The sequence below is a fragment of the Staurois parvus genome, unplaced genomic scaffold, assembly GCF_062004578.1.
Source record: "Staurois parvus isolate SC_StPar_1 unplaced genomic scaffold, SC_StPar_1.0 ptg000058l, whole genome shotgun sequence".
Classification (NCBI taxonomy): domain Eukaryota; kingdom Metazoa; phylum Chordata; class Amphibia; order Anura; family Ranidae; genus Staurois; species Staurois parvus.
In genome coordinates, this window is record NW_028317854.1 from 152,444 (window position 1) to 170,406 (window position 17,963).

The window sequence follows — 17,963 nt, forward strand, 5'->3', positions numbered from 1 at the left end:
ATCAAAATTTGACTGGTTCATCAGCTGTGCCTGTTTGACAGAAGTCAATTGAATGGTCTTTGTTGGGGAATTTTTCTGGATGATCCGGCTGCGGCCATTGGTAAAATGTATTCTGACAGTGGAGAGTCCTACTGTAAGAATACATTGTCCCATCCGGGAGGATTCCTCTCCTCAGCCCACTGGCTGATCGCAAAAAAAACAAAAAACAAGTAATCTTTTTATTTTTCATTCAGTTGGTCACCTTTTATCTTGCAATTTCACTTTATAAAGAAACATGTAGTGTCAATCCACAAGAGATTGAAAGATTTTTTTTTCCTGTACTTGCAAGTCAATAAAGGAGTACAATTTGGGGAAATGTGCATGTATTGCAGAGATATACTGCATTTGTCTTTTTTGTGCCATGACATACACCGATTTAAAAGTTTTAGCCAGGAGAACATCAGTAGTTTAGCACTTTTATTTAGATTTTCAGTACTATTGCAGAGAGTAGCTCTGTCCTTGCTGTTGCAGACAATTATGTAACATTTTGGCACCAAGACTAAATATAATATTGCACTACAACACTGATCTGGACATTGGAACATGCAGAAATTTACCAGTTTGACATATTTGTTCTTAGTGTGTCAGCACTAAATAAAACCATTATACATATAAAGTAAATACATTTTGCTCAGCTGACCATCAATAAACACATGAGTGAACAAAGCAGTCAAACAACAAGACAGACTAAGCAGACAGATGGATATATATACTTTTATATTGCTTTGTAGTTTGCTAAACTAAAGCAAACATTTTACTATTTTACTGTATATGTATAAAATAGAAAATGTTGCAATCAAAGGCTTGCTTCCTTTTCTAGCGTACATAATTTCCTAAAGATCTTCATTGCAAAGGCTTCTGATTAAATGTATAATATACAGGATGCTTTATTAAAGCAAGCTGTACTTCATGCACACATGTAGAAAGCGATCAATGTATGCACTCTGGATGGCCTCCTACATGTTTAACGTAATTCTACATTTGACTTTGAAGCTCAGTGCTGACCAGTAGAAAATGCAGACTATATAAAGTAATCTAGCAATTGAGAGAAACTAGCAGAGAAGCGAGCAGATGTTCTAAAAAACAGGTTTCCTATAACAGTGCTCCGAGCCCATCAGGAAAACATCTGAAAGCAGATTTCCAGTAATTACTTGCAGTTTATGGAGGACATTCTTTCCTGTGTTCATTTCCATCATGGCACTGATCATGAACATGAGCACTATTAGTCTATTTTGCTTTAATAACGGCAGAAGCAGTTGCATTAGTGTTAAATGATTATCAGCAGTTCTCATCTGCATGTCCAAAAGCTGGACATACCGCTAGCTCTAAAGTAGCAGATTATTAGATTATCAAATTTTGAAAAACATGAGAATTGTGTAAAGTACTTATTAGACATAATAGTGTATCTTCCAAAAATGCACTGCTAATGTACGGATACATGCTAATAGCTACCAGGGGCATTCAGCAGTGTGCCATTTACTTTAAAATCTGGGGTGCAGTATTCGAGAAACAAGAACCCTAATTTCTCTTGGTAGCTGTGTAATCCTCTCTTTCCTGTCCTCCTCACCTCACTATTGGCCAATGAGGATGCCTCCGGAATGTGGCTATGCTATCGCCCCACAGTTTTCTAAAGCCACAATGGTTACATAAACCTGGCTGTCATGTAAATTCAAAAGTTTTAAAACTTTCTAAAAATGGCAGTCTGCATATTTCACAGGTGAAATTTCAAATAAGGATGATGATTTTTTTAGGGTATATGCTATGGACAAACACTGCAGTAAATGGAAAGGAAATTGTGACTAAGCAAGGGACAGACTTAAAGCGGAGGTCCAGTGGGAATTAGAAAAAAAAATAAAAGTCAGCAGCTACAAAAATCGTAGCTGCTGACTTTTAAAAAAAAATGGACACTCACCTTTCCCTCAATCCCGCGGTGTCCTCACAATGGCCAGGTTGACGGACCGTCCTGTCACCTCGATGCCGGCATCTTCAGTGTGGGCACCCAGCTGTGACAGCTTGCAGCTTCACAGCCGGGTGCCCACTGCGCATACGTGAACAACGCTGTGGTTTGTGAATGTTCCTGATCATGTGATCACTGATTGGCCAATTAGTGATCACATGCAGAGTAGTAAGCAAGATGTCACTTCTGACATCATTGCTTACTACGTGTGAAATCTGTGAATGATGACGGATGTCACATGGTACAAAAAATCAAGCCTATTCACAACAGCCTTGTACCATGTGACAAGCTGTGACCAATCACAGCTCACACAGTATTTCTCAATGGCTGCAAGAATGCAGCCAGAGAGAATGAGAAATTGTTGCTTTTACAGCCTTTATGGGTGTAAAAGCAATCAGTGTAAAAAAAAAATCTATCACCCCCTCACAAGTAATACAGTGTCACCACGGTGACACTGTACTGCTAGGGTGACCATATGTTAAAAAAAAAAAAAACCAAATAATATAAAAAAAATAAAAATGTAAAACATTTTTTTAAAAATTATAATTTTTGGTTATGAACTAATTTGGGATATTTTTTTTTACTAAAAAGATAACTGAATAAATTTTGATTTATGATTAAATATTATTTATTTGCAAAATTTTATAAGAAAAACAAACTTTTTGGACTTTTTCATTTATATAGCAATAAAATAAAAATCCCAGCGGTGAATAAATACCACCAAAATAAAGCTTTATCTGTCTCAAAAAATGCTAAAAAATTCATATGGGTACAGTGTTGCATGACCGCGCAATTGTCATTCAAAGTGTGATAGCGCTAAAAGCTGAAAATTGGCCTGGACAGGAAGGGGGTAAAAGTGTCCAGACTTGAAGTGGTTGATTGAAGCTGAAGATAAAAGCCGATTGACCACCATACACAGATGCACCAGATTTAGTAAATCTCCCCAAAGAGTGGTCACACCAAATATTGCTTTGATATGATCTTCTGTTCATTTACTTTTCATTTTGTTAATTGCTAAAAATAAACTATTAAAACATCTAATTGTGAATGCATTCTCCACTTCCAGCATTTTTTCACACCTGCCTAAAACTTTTGCACAGTAGTGTGTGTGTATATATATATATATATATATATATATATATATATATATATATATATATATATATACACATACACACACACACACACTACATTGCCAAAAGTATTGGAACACCTGCCTTTACACGCACATGAACATTAAATGGCCTCCCAGTCTTAGTCCGTAGGGTTCAATATTGAGTTGACCCACCCTTTGCTGCTATAACAGCTTCAACTCCTCTGGGAAGGCTGTCCACAAGGTTTAGGAGTGTGTCTATGGGAATGTTTGACCATTCTTCCAGAAGCACATTTGTGAGGTCAGGCACTGATGTCGAACAAGAAGGCCTGGCTCACAGTCTCCACTCTAATTCATCCCAAAGGTGTTCTATTGGGTTGAGGTCAGGACTCTGGGCAGGCCAGTCAAGTTACCCCACCCCAAACTCACTCATCCATGTCTTTATGGACCTTGCTTTGTGCACTGGTGCACAGTCATGTTGGAACAGGAAGGGTCCATCCCCAAACTGTTCCCACAAAGGTGGGAGCATGAAATTGTCCAAAATGTCTTTGTATGCTGATGCCTTAAGAGTTCCCTTCACTGGAACTAAGGGGCCAAGCCCAACCCCTGAGAAACAACCCCACACCATAATCCCCCCTCCACCAAACTTTACACTTGACACAATGCAGTCAGGCAAATACTGTTCTCCTGGCAACCACAAAACCCAGACATGTCCACTGGATTGCCAGACAGAGAAGTGTGATTTGTCATTCCAGAGAACACATCACTGCTCTAGAATCCAGTGGCAGCATGCTTTACACCACTGCATCCAATGCTTTGCATTGCACTTGGTGATGTAAGGCTTGGATGCAGCTGTTCTCCATGGAAACCCATTCCATGCAGCTCTCTACACACTGTTGTTGTGCTAATCTGAAGGCCACATGAAGTTTGGAGGTCTTTAGGTATAGACTCTGCAGACAGTTGGTGACGTCTGCGCACTGTGCGCTTCAGCATGCGATGACCCCGCTCTGTCATTGTACGTGTCCTACCACTTCGTAGCTGAGTTGCTGTTGTTCCCAGATGCTTCCACTTTGTTATAATACCACTAACAGTTGACTGTGGAATATTTAGTAGTAAATACATTTCACGGTAGCAAGGAAATTTCACGGATGGACTTATTGCACAGACGACAACCTATCACAGTACCACGCTTCAATTCACTGAGCTCCTGAGAGCAACCGATTCTTTCACAAATGTCTGTAGAAGCAGTCTGCATTCCTAGGTGCTTGATTTTATACACCTGTGACCATGGAGGTGATTGGAACACCTGAATCCAATGATTTGGAGAGGTGTCCCCATTGGCTGTGGGACTCACAAGCTGAGAGACTGCTAATAAAATCAATGGATAAATCTATAGGTTTTTTAACAGAGCGTGGATACTGATATCCATTCTCCATTATAAATAAAAGACAAAACAAGAAAACATTGTGCTGCTAAGAAGGGGCATTAAAGTAATCATACTGGTTTTTCCTGCATGGGCAAAGAATAGGTTTTCTTTAAACATCACGGTAGGAATGTTGTCTTTATCTATAGTGAATTTAATGATTTACCCTGGAAATGATTGTCTTTGAGCCTACGCAAGTATAGTAACAAGATCGCACTTTCATAACATGCCAATAATGGTGCAGATCACAGCTGCTAACTGTAAGGTTATTTTACGAACAGTGACAGAAATATATTTTAAGAAGACAAGCAGAACCATAAATCTAATATAAACCTATTTTCCAGTCATGTCTAACAGGATGATTTCTCCAAAGGAAATTCTAATTCTTTAGAAATATTTTACTGGAAATCCAAGAGCAGTGTAGGAGCTTTTTCACTTACTAGTCATATATACAGTACAAATAGAGTATTTATACATCAAAGGGTTTTGTTTTTTGGTTTGTTTTTTATTGCTGGGTTCCCACTGGGGAGATTAAGGCTGGCCATACATTATACAATTATCTGCAGATTTTCTGCCCAATTTCCTTTAGATTTACCTTCAACTATGTAGTGCAAGGGCCTGCCTAATTGGATACAACTGAAAGTGTTGTTTAGGTTTGTCCTCCTATTATATGGTTTTTGGTAAATCTAAACCAAAAATCTGCAGATAATTGTATAATGTATGGCCAGCCTAACAATCCCTATTTGTCCTGGTGGCCAGTGTCCCCAAAACTAAAATAATGGGAAATTAAACTTTTACAGTTGTCATCAGAAGTGAAGGCAAATCTTTCAAATGTGATACCTGTACCAATGCCAACTGTCTGAGAGGGAATTCCCCTGACTTTGTAGAGATGTCCTCTCAATTCCACCTTTGGGACAGGAATGAAGTGACATCTCTCGAGCTGGGCACACATAGCAAAAAATAAACTGATGACACAAATCACAACAGTCCCCCACATTACCACAAGTATTAAAAAGCAATTATTGAATAAAATGATTTCAATGCATTCTTGGTTTAAATTAAGCGATATTTTTAAAGGTTAGAATCATTGACAATATTGACATTAATGTAGACATTAACGGAGACCCCTTTTTAAAACTTTTTATTATTTGTTAATTTTTATTATATAGTGATTCACTAGCCTCAAAGTGGCAAATAGATAAAGATAACTATTTAAAAAAAACGTTCCCTATTCCCTTCTCCTACCTAGCCTACATAACCTGTATAAAAAAGATCTATGTACTTACCTATTTTTAATCCTCTCTGGTCCAGTCATGTGATCTTGCAGCTCTGGCTCCATGGGGTCAGTGAGCGGCTGCTTTTGCAAGAGAGGAGGGATCACTAACAATGGACGGTAATGGGAGCCTATGGGCGATGTCATGGCTCTGGGAATTCAAAGCTGTTGTCAAGCACTGATTCTAGTACAGCACAGGGGAACATGTAGCCTTTCCTTGTTATATATAATACAGCTTAGGGTATGAGGATGGTTTTGGAACAAAATTAAAGCAGCAAGACTGGGATCTTATAGCACCAATTTCTCTGTAAGACTGTCATTGAGATGCTGCTATGCAGGATGGTGTCCAGTATACGATTATTCATACGTGGCTTTGAAATTACCCCTAGAATTCCAGGATGACAGTTAACCCATCTTCTGTGGTCCTACTATTTAATACCTTCTTTGGTTCCTCCTAAATATGGTGTCCTTGGATGCTTTATACTGTTCTGCTCCAATTAAGAAAGCTTTTTGTATACGTCTACTTTCGATGTAACATAATTTTTCTAATTGAACCACTATTGTAGAGCAATGGTTGTCAACCTATGAACTAAAGGATGCCTCAAATAAGGCCCCTGACATCCCCAAATTGTTGCATAATGTTCAATATATGTAATGCTTGAGAAGAATGTCAGAAACTGCATAACTAATAGAGAAAATGAAGATCAGAGAGTGTGGACATGCTACATTTTTGGCTGGGGATATGCTCCAGAGGACCATACGAAATCGAGAATGTTTGATGAGCCTAGTAGAGATCAATGCTATTACCTCAATCAGTGTTCCCAGTACAAACTTCTGAGGTCTGAGGGTCACACCGCGTACCGAAGGGCTGTATGTGGCCCTCGAGCTGCAGGTTGGGAAGCAGGGCTGTAAACACTCATTTTGGTGCCAAGATAGTGCCATTTTTGTTACTGGAATAAACATCTGTTAGATTTTGTTTGTTCAGCAACTTTAAACAAATTCTGCAAGGTACATATAAAGCACTGTATTATACGCAATACTCAGAGACAACAAAATATTAAAGCCCAACTCTAACCAAATGAGTTAGAACCTCAAAGTTTTAAAGGGATACTATATATATATTTTTTTTGTTCTTTACCCACCTTCCGCCCGCCCTATAGTACAATGACGGGCGCAAGGTGATTCTCTCGTTCTGATAGGACGTCATATGACGTTCTACCATTCTCACTGCGCATGCGCGGCTCAGGGAGCGTGCAGTGCGGCGATCGCCGGTACGCTGTGTCCCTCGGACACAGCGGATCACGGAAAGAGCCGAAGATCACAGAAAGAGCCGAAGATGTCGGCTCGGTCATGTGATCAGCCGTGTCCAATCACAGCTGATCACATGTAAACACGGAAATGCCGGTTATCAGCATTTCTCTCCTCTTGAGCTGTCACACTGACAGCTCGAGAGGAGAGGAGAGCCGGTAATCGACTTTCCGCGGAGGGGACATGTACACTGATCAGCACGTGCCAGTGCCCATCAGTGCCACGTGCCAGTGCCCATCAGTGCCACATCAATGCCACATATCAGTACATACGAGTGCACATCAATGCCACATATCAGTGCCCATCTGAGCTGCCTTTCAATGTCACCCATCAGTGCCACCTATCAATGCCAATCAGTGCAGCCTATCAGTGCCCATCACTGCAGCCTCATTAGCGCACATCAGTGAAGGAGAAAAATCACTTATTTACAAAATTGTATAACAAAAACTAAGAAAAAACTTTTTTTTTTCAAAATTTTCAGTGGTTTTTGGTTTAAGAAAAAATAAAAATCCCAGAGGTGATTAAATACCAACAAAAGAAAGCTCTATCTGTCTCAAAAAAATGATAAAAATGTCATGGGTACAGTGTTGCATGACCGCGCAATTGTCAAAGTGTGACAGCGCTGAAAGCTGGAAATTGGCCTGGGCAGGAAGGGGGTATAAGTGCCCTGTAGGCTAGTGATTAAAATAACAAAACATATCATACATTTCTGCTCTGTTCAAAGCTTTTGCAAAAAGCAAGCACAATCCTCCTCTTCTCGGGTCCCCCCCCCCAGTGCTCAAGGCTCCTACCACCATGGAGTGCAAGGGGCTTGCTGTGGGGGTACCCATGCATGCTTGATCCACAGCTGGCCCTATGAGTCCATAGGACCCACAGAGCAAGACTTGTCTTGTCTCCGTCCCCACTTCACTGGCAGTGACTGACAACAGCAGCAGCCAATGACTCCTGCTGCTGTATCTAAGTCAGTGAGGAGAGAGAGAGAAGAAAGCCTCGGTTCTTGTGCACATTGGTGGATTGAGATCAGTTTGAGGTAAGAATAAGGGGGTTGGGGAGGAAGCTGCATGCAGGTTTTTTGCCTTCATGCATAATATGCATGAAGGTAAAAAACCTTCATGCATTTTATGCATGAAGGCAAAAAACCTGCAGATTTAGCATAACGTTTATGTCCAGTGACAGCAACACTTTTATTTAATACACTGGGGAGGGGTACAACATCTGTCTGGTTTTTATTGCTCTGTCTTCCTGACGTGACAACCCCAACATTTAATTTCTTGTTCTAATGTCACTAGGCCAGGATGCGAGGGGAAACTGCCCCACTAAGACAAAAATAAAACCTGGACAACAGTTCTGACAAAGTGTAACAAAAAAATTACAAAACATTTTGGCTGTTGTAACTATTTTTAGGCAGTACATACCCTGCAAAGAAAATAATTCTGCATAAATCATATTTCTGCATTCTTATTAGTATAGGATTTGTGGTGGCAATACTACCCAAACCACGTATCTATCCTGTATGTATAGACTCCAGAATTAAGATTAATACATTTATACAACAGGATGTAAGGATGTTTTCAGTAGCAAGTACAAGCCAAGTCAGTGCCAGGGATCCTGTCTTGTTATTCTCAGAGGAAAATGATGTGTTATGAAATGGTATACGGTTCTCTGATACATGACATGAAGAAGCTCTGCTTCCAAACTATGTAATTCTACCTTGTGTTCTCCTTACCTTCATTTCCAGTATCTTTTGGAATGTTTCCGTGTTGCAATCAGCAAGCAGTTTGATATAATTATCCACAAACACAACAGAGGGTTCATGTGGCGCCATCACAACCTGAAGAACCAGGAAAGAAACAGGGATATGGTTACATGTGTTCATGTACATGTGTTTGCATTCCAACTATCAAATACAAGACAGGATGAGATTAACCAAGGCATTAACACCGATTATCACATTTGTGAAGTACTCCGATGTGACTCTTCGTTTCAATGCTGTTCTCAGGACTCCATGTCATGAAGCCTGTGTTTATAGTCAGTGTGGAACAATGTTAAAGCACACTGAACTTTCAAATGCATACACATTACATCACATTTTATGTTACAATTACAGGTGAAGTGTCCACTCCACTCTTGTAAACTCTATAGAAACTTAACTAGTGGGAAATATTCTTAAGAATTCAAGCTGCCTAGAAATGCAGCTGTTCATTTACCCACTGCTTTGTATATGTTTCTCACCGTAGTACCCCAGACACTTCAGAATCACTTTCTTTGCTGTTACTAGAATCACTGGACCCAATCCCTTAGCACAGCACTAAAACAGTTACATATGCAAATGTGCAGCATTCAACCTTTTAGAGACCAGGGCCTAGTAAATTCTTCCAAAACCTTCAATGCCTCCAACAGCAAAAAAAAAAAAAAAAAAATACATTCACTCAAGAAAGGGGGCTCTGCAGAAGACTTGGTGGTCCTGTAGTGGACTAGCTTGCTGGGGGACATTGTAGGACACTGCTAGATGTTGGGGGCACTATAGAGGGCTGGAAGCTCTGCAGCAGGGTGGTAGGCACTGAGGGATTTTAAAGGATCTGGAGCTGACTAGAGGCCCTAAAAAAGGGAGGCCACAGCCCAGTGGTTGAGAAACACTACTCTACAAGGTTCCCAGTAATGGGGGGATGGGGGATGGAACATTCTTTACCCTAATCTCGTGTACTCTTGACTGGCCTCTTATTCTCTGAAAAAAGGCTGCATAGAAAGTACTGTATGTCCACTTCTGCTGCTGACATTTTTTACATCAGCAGTTTTAAACTGGGAAATGGAAATCTGCTTCATATTGGTTGGGAACCTTTATGATGCAGCACTGCCTGTAATAAACTGATTATTTCGGGTGCATTCTGCAGCCACAATTTCATTCTGCAGCTTAAGATCTAAGCTTGGAGCCACTGGAACCTGAAGTAATCCTAACCTAAGGTATACATAAAAGTTGAAAAATATCCACAATTATTCCTTTACTCCAGAGAAAAGGAAAAGGAAGCCTTCACTATGCATATGCTAGATCCAAACAGGGGTCAAGTCAGAAACAAGGGATGTAGTATGTTCTTGCAATATGAGATCCGGCAAGATGGACTGTCCTGTTAGTCTCTGTCAATTCCATTTTCCTTCACACTAAGGCTTTATTCACACAGGTACATATTTATTCACCTGGGGGTACAGATGGTCTGTGTAGGATTTTCAAATGCAACCCTGAATGTACATTCATGCAGGACCAATGCACGACTTAGAATGCAGCCCTTCTGTTAACCCTTTGAGGACCAAGGGACGTATTTGTCCCATGTTTGTAATTCCCTGTATCATCTGATTAAGAACTTAAAACTCTTCTTTTTTTTTTTGGTTTGAGTCAAAATATTAGTTCTTATCAACAAACAACAAATGGATTTAGCTTTTTGCCAATTATTTCATGAAATGGCTTAGTTACAGCAACTGAAGTGTACGAACTTTAAAAACAAAAAAAATTTATTCTTTTGGTGTTCCAAAACCTTACGGTCCTCAAAGGGTTAAAGGAAGCTGAAAAATAACGGATCTACTGGCAGGAGCAACAGGTAATATAACTATGTTATGCAGAGTCTCAGAAAAACAAAGATTGCTGTGGTAATGATATTGAGAGACTGCTATCAATGTCATTTCTAATTTTGCCCATAGCTCCACTTCAAAGCTGACCTCCAGGATAAGCACATATTAAACACAAGGGGCATCTATATTCTTCCTTGAATCTTGGTGTATTTCATCCAGATCTGTTTAGTGAAACTTTGCCTCTATGCAGAAGCTACCTGTAAAAAAAGACCAGTGCCAGTTACTCTCTCTCCTTGTGAAGATCACAGGTCTTCCACCCACCCTGGTCTTGCACCCACTCCCACCCTGTAGTCTTCTACGGACAGAATGTAGTGCATGGACCTGATGGGGGCCCTCCCACAGTTCTGCTCTCTGCACAGGCTATGTACATCATAGTGATGATGTCACTAATGCTTTTACATAGTAAAAAACTAGGTTTGCAAAGGTGTTTGGTTGTGAAAAAATGTACTTCTATCCTTACAGGCTATTGAAGAATATATTTATATACACATCTTGTGCCTGGGTTATACTTTAGAAATACTGTAATATAGTATAATATTTTAGTACTCTGTGTAGGGGGTGACTTTATCTTCTATGATCAGTATGGCACTTTAACTGTGGCTGTCTGGATGATCAGAATGCTTATAACCAACTTTTCTTCTGGGCTTACAGCCCAACCTAAACTTGGAATGTACAGTGGAGTGGCTGCCAGCAGACTGAAAACTTCCAAAAACCCAAAGTGCATTCCACTTCCCCAGGGATATCTTGTGGTCTCTGGAAGGACACAAAAACACTACACAGCAATTCCTGTGCCCTCACAATATGCTTAATATGAACTACAGTAACATACCAAACACTTTATAAGTAAAAACAGAATTTTACTGATTGGAAACAAATATTGTACTGACCAGCACATTATAACCACAGCATGAGTTATTGTAAGCATTTTATCAGCCAGGTTACATGGATGGAATGGTAACTTCTCTGGTTGTTGTAATGCAATTAGTACATTTGGTCTAAGACATGGCTCTATTTTTTATTTTTATTTTTTTACTAGGAAAAACATATATGTACGGTATATATACACTAAGAGCCAGTAAATTGTAACATACACATAACAAAGGTATCAGTGCTTAATCCTGCCAGCCAGAAAACGGTTCATACAAAAAGAGGAATACGTTGCATATCAAGTCACTGAAATGCAGCCTCTTTTTGTCTGTGCTTGGTACACAACATGAGAAGTCTGGTTGTCATGTGTCAAATGCACGTAAAGCAGAGTAAATCCAGGTAAAGCTTGATTTACGTTTACTCATCACTATATTGGTACTCCCACAGATTTGCACAAAGACCACACACTGTAGCAAAGTGCTTTAGATTGGTCCTAAATACAGTATATATATTCAAAAGTCTGCCCCAAAACTTGTGCTTTATTTAAAACATTGGAAACAGGTTGAAATTGTGCCCCTTTTTTGTCTGGCAGGGTAGGAAATTGGGAATTTATATTCTGGGAATGGTTCCTCCTGCATGTACAGCCTTAGGTACGAACAAGCTACATATTTTTGTATTTTCTCAATAAGAAACAATCTAATAGTATACTGTATTTCTAAAGTGTGGAAGAGCAGGCCACCCACAAAAAAAGCAACAAACACAGCTCCTCATACATATACTGCATGGACTGAAACAAACACCCAATGCAAGGCAAGTAAGGCAATCCTGATAAAAGTCCTAAAGGAAATGTCATGATAAATCTATGGGGGTTGCCATTACTGATCTTCTTCCTTTACTGTCATAGTGATCTTCTGGTTTTGGTGCTTCTAAATCACTGATCTGCATATCAGTTCACTTGCTACATATTTGTTCAGGGTCACTGAATCAAAATACTAAAGCTAGAGGAGGACAAATGAACACTCTCAGACAGAAATTAGTTTTCCATGTATCAATCAGCTTATGAGCCAGGCAACGAAAAAAAAAAAATGGTAGTCTATACATTATTAATATTACAGGTACGGATATAGCATCGTCAATTTACACAGCGCCTGCAAACTGCAGGCAGGTAGTGCGGTGGTTGGGATTTGAACAGACAACCCTTTCACTCAGTACAGGTTTCCTAAAGTACACGGTACTTCCCTTTTGGCATAAAGGCATTATACTTACTCTAATGGCTCTTTCTTCAATACAAGATAATAGATGCCCAACAAGAAAGGTTCCCTTAAAGTGTGAAATTCTCACTAAAACAAATGCTACCTGCACATCTACCTTTGGTTGGTTGAAATGTTTATATATCATACCATAACAACTAGTAAATATAAAATGGCAAGCTTGTATAATTGTGAAAACTATGTGAAATATTTTCTAGCAAATATTAAAACAGCACAAAATAACAAAAAACACACATTTTCTTTTTAAACGACACATTTATAATGCACCAAGTCTGCAAAATGTTTTCTAAATGCCATTTCCTGAATAAGCTAGGTAAGTAGTTTGTTAATGTCCCTTTACTAACAGGAAGATGCATTCCTTCTGTCCATGTCAGCAGTCACGGTCACGCTTACAAGTAATGGGGAATGTCACAGAAGAGGTATGACCAATTCTGAAAACAGGCAATCGCTTTGGATACCTTATAGGTTTGATTTCTCCTACAGAAGACCCCCTACATCACCACCAATCACATATAGCCCCAGGCTATAATTTAACAGCATACTTATACATTTAAAACATATTTCAGATAACAAACATAGCTTAGTGCCATGTCCATTTTGGTAGCAAGCAAAGAAAATTCTTCACAGATACAAAACAAAAACAACTGCTAAAACAGTGCAAGTTATTTTGGTACTACCCAGTGGTGTACTACACACTAATTACTAACAATGATCATGTTTTGACAAGGAACAAGAGCCACATACAAAAAGTAAAAATGAAAAACAACCCTCAAAACAGGTCCTACAATTTATCAAAATTAAGGCTTTCAAGCAGCAGGCTGATTGATCAGAGACATGGCACTGAGCTTTATTTACATGCTTACACTCCCCTCCGTACATTTAATAGTTTTTTATTTTTTAAGCTGTTGATTCTTGCTCTATAAGCCCCAGAGACACTGCAAGTGGAGTCACCACTGGATCCATGGGGAAATGGCAATCAGTTACAAGGGGTGGGGGAGCATTGTTCAAATTAATCAAAGGCTTCCTGCAATGGGAAGGCTGCACACTCTACAATATGAGCTGTTAAATGCTCCTATGGACCTCGTCAACAGTTCATTAGGCAATTTGGCCCAAACAAAGTGCAGATCAGAGTAAACCTGCTTGTTACATAGACAGGATATGCTCCGTGCTTTGCAGTGATACACAATCTTACTACCCCTTCACGCAATGCAACTCTAAGAGTTTGCCAACTCAGTGGAAACAATACATCCTCTGGGAGGTCCATATCCTCTAACAAGTCATTGAAAAGAGCAATCACATTGAGCCAATGGGAGCTCTCTCTATTGGCTAATAAACCTCTATATTAAATATTTTTAAAACAGTAAAATCTGTAAAAATCATACTAAAATAATAAAAAAGGTGATTTCTCTAAAAATGTATATATAGTAAATAAGAAAATGGGATGACAAAGCAAAACAGAAGATGGAAAATTAAACATACCCCTGCACATACATATATAGGGTAGCTTTCTAAGTATTACAAAATGTATTTGAAAAAACTGTTCTTTCTATAAATGTCCAAACATTTAATGATGAATGATGTCCCCTTCTTCCTTATTGTAACTAAAGCTCTGGATTCTGTTTTTTCTTCCACTGCAATATAGTTGTCAAAGTGTTGTCCCACGGACAGTATATTAAACTGGTCTGAACCATCAGACAGTCATAAAACTGTCTTGGATTGTGTTTATTTTTTCTAAACTTGGCAATGGTAGGATACGCTACTTAATTTTCTATGGTAATTTTAACATATAAACCATGAAACAAAAAGGTTTTTAAGAAGTTCTGAACTGCAGAGTCAGCTCCAAAAAGCAATCTTTTTAAACTTTTTTTCCCACCTCCCCAAACCATTGCATCCATTTATCAAAGCAGGGGAGGACTAAATGTTCCACTGCAAGGTTTTCAGGAAAGTGTCACTGATTTTAGGAGCCAGGAAGATATTTTAAGTCTGGTTTACATGGGTTTCAGTCTGTACATGTAAACCCAATCACTTACATCTTATATAAGCTTTAACACATTAAAATAATTTTAGAATGAATTCTACACTGAATATTAATTTTATATCTGTGGCTTCCAATAAAAATAATACTTGGTGATCTTGACAGGAAGGTCATTGTTCAAGCATTTACTGATATAGGGTGACAATACTTTGTCTCTGTCTCTCAATTTTACTCTGCTTTGTTACTGGTACATGGGCTTCCAATGGAGGTTACAAATTTAGGTTTCAACACATATTACACAAGTATGGTCTACTGTTGTTGCCCTCAGGAAACCCACCCTGAGAAATGACATACACCCAGGGCCGGATTTAGACCTTGGGGGCTTAGGGCACTTCAAGTTCAGAGGCCTCTCAAAATACAAATTAAATTATATGACAAATAAAGTGAACTGAAATTAATGATTTATGAGCATTATGGCAAGTCCCCTCTCTTTTTGCTGAGTGAATGGCACTGACAGGTGTACAGGAGGTAGTATGAAAAGGTTCACAGGCAGAAAGGTTCGGGAAATGGAAAATCACTTGTGAAAAATCTGGTCGAAGGATTCAGGACATGGGAAAAAACTTCATTGGTTAGGAGTTGACTTCACTAACACACTTGGTGCAAGACACGTAAGGAAGGAAAGTCCTCTACTCTGCCGATTTTGTCAAACACTCTGCTATGTCATTCTGGACGAAATCTGATTCAGAGCCATGCCTGTCCCGAATTTAACCAATCTCATAATTTCGGGTAAAACGTGTTAACAAAGTTTTATCCTATTAGAGATGTGTCAGATTCGCCCCTTGACCAATCTGAGTCAAGCAGGGGAGTAAGCTTCTCTCTCGTGTTTCACACTGAGATAAACGGATGCTGGTAATTAAAGTATAATTAAAGGCAAAATTTTTTAAGTTCTGGATAGCGTACAGAGGGATCAGAACTCCTGACAGTTTTTTATTTCTGTCTGTGCCTCCATTAAGGAGATTCACCCTCAATATTTGTCTTGTTTACAGTTATCATTGAAAGTGAAAGAAAATCCTAAATTTTGGATTATCCCCAGAAAAGTAATAGAGGGGAAATCTTCCTATGGGGACACTAGTTCTGGTGACCTGGGGTTCCCCAAGGAATTCCCTTAATTTTCAGGGATTTCTTTTCACTTTCTGTTTTGCTATAGCACAGGAAGCGAAGGGAAATCTCTGACACAGGACACAGATGGCAAAAAAACATCTGACAGTGATTCTAACACTCCCTCGCTCTATCCGAAATTAAAAGTTTTGCCTATATTTCTTCTTTAACTTCACTCCCACTCAATGGGGTCGGGGCTGTTGTCTGGTACTTTAACATTTTTCGAACTTTTCCCTTGTCCCACTCACTTGTCTCTCGAAAACAAGGCAATACATTCCACGAAACAGTCATGTTAAAACAAACATCTCCATTAGTAAAATAATGTGAGAAGTTAAAATGTAAAACAGCTCCCAGAAGTCCTTATTGTGACGATCGCGGCGTCCGACCCCAGCCCTTCTCACCAAACTCGTGACTGAAGGACTAGCCAATCTAAAACCGCGCTGTCACAATGCCACGCCCAACTGCACCCTGCCCAAAGATTTTACAGCTAATGGACCACAATCTGTGTACCTGCAGCCTGGCAGCTATTGTTACTGGCTCAGGTTAATTACGCAATTAACCCTTCACACTGCCACCACCGCCTTTTTGTACAGAGTAGGAGAAAGCTCGCCAATATTAGCAATAACACTATGATGTTTGAATAATCGTTTGTATACACAATGTCACCGCAGACGGATGTATGCAGACGTTTAAAACACACAGTAATGCTCTTCAGAGACAGGGGTTCTTAGTTTGCATTAAAGAACTTTAAAAGCAGTTCAAAACTTTTCAGATAATAGGATTTATTACAAAAAAGGTCAAAAGGGTGCAATAACAATATTTACAGAAAAAGATATTGCCAATATATACATATATATATATATGTATATATACACACATACATACATACATACATACATACAAAGAGCAATAACACAGCAAAGAGATAACAGAAAAGTTTAGAGAGGTAGAGTACTTGCCAAAAGTCCTGGGTTAAGCAGATCAAGTTTCCTGAGCCAAAAAGGTGCCTTATCTCCCAAAGTTGGTTCCGATGTTAAAAGCGAGGATTCTTCAACTTCAACACGACCTACTCAACTTAACTCTCTGCTCCAAGCATAACAGCCTTTTTAGGAACTCAGCAGGGTGTCTCCTTGAAGCATAGAACCAATCCCCTCATTTGGGGAGAGAGTTGCAGGTGGAGACCCAAGCTAGAACCAAAATCCCTCCCAATTTATATCATGATCCATAACTTACCCTTGGTGCATGTAGCAGCCTTGCCACTAGTAGATTAATATGCAGAAGCATCTGCTGAATGTCTAGATATTAAATATGACATACCTGCTTGGGACGGTTAAGGAGATATTATTTTCTGCTTTCCTGTAGATTTCAGCTAGGGGGTGTAATATATCAGCCGACTTGTATTAAAGTGACCAATCTGAATATATGCCTGGTTTCCTTGTAAGTCTTCCATATCTCCAGATATAAAATTACATGGAAAAGGGGATCTCTAAATTTGAGTCTGTTTTACAGCTAGCTGGAATGTCTTTGAAGCTCAGATTGAGAAGCTAACAGACACCCGGGCACCAGTTAGTGTAGGATTTATAACCATGCAGCTCCCCCACTGTGCCTGTGATCTCTGGCATCATACAGACCACATTCCTGAGGGAATGGGGAAATTGGAGGGAAGCTGATTTGGGAGCAGAAATGATACAAGATGGAGGATCCTTAGCAAGATGGATGACCGTGTCCATCTCTGTATGCACAATTGCTACACTCATCTCTTACTTTGCCTCTGAAATCAAGCTTAACTGTTCTGTATGCTGAGACACACATGCACTGTAATTTTTTTTTAATAAAACTAATTTTATAATTATTAAATTTTTTTAATAAAGGAAGTCTGGGGCCCCCTCTGGCAGGCAGGGGGCAATTGCCCCTTTTGCCCCCTTATAAATTCAGCACTGCATATACAGTTGTGGCCAAAATTATTCAACCCCCAATG

At 39.3% G+C, this 17,963-nt stretch overlaps 1 protein-coding gene across 1 annotated transcript in view; it reads right to left on the minus strand.

Annotated features, from left to right (window-relative positions):
* VPS53 (VPS53 subunit of GARP complex) overlaps positions 1-17,963 on the minus strand; it is a 212,940-nt gene that overhangs the window by 5,255 nt on the left and 189,722 nt on the right. The window contains exon 21 of the mRNA XM_089668435.1: positions 8,820-8,924. Within this exon, the coding sequence (XP_089524561.1) occupies positions 8,820-8,924 (105 nt within the window). The remainder of the gene's footprint in view (positions 1-8,819; positions 8,925-17,963) is intronic.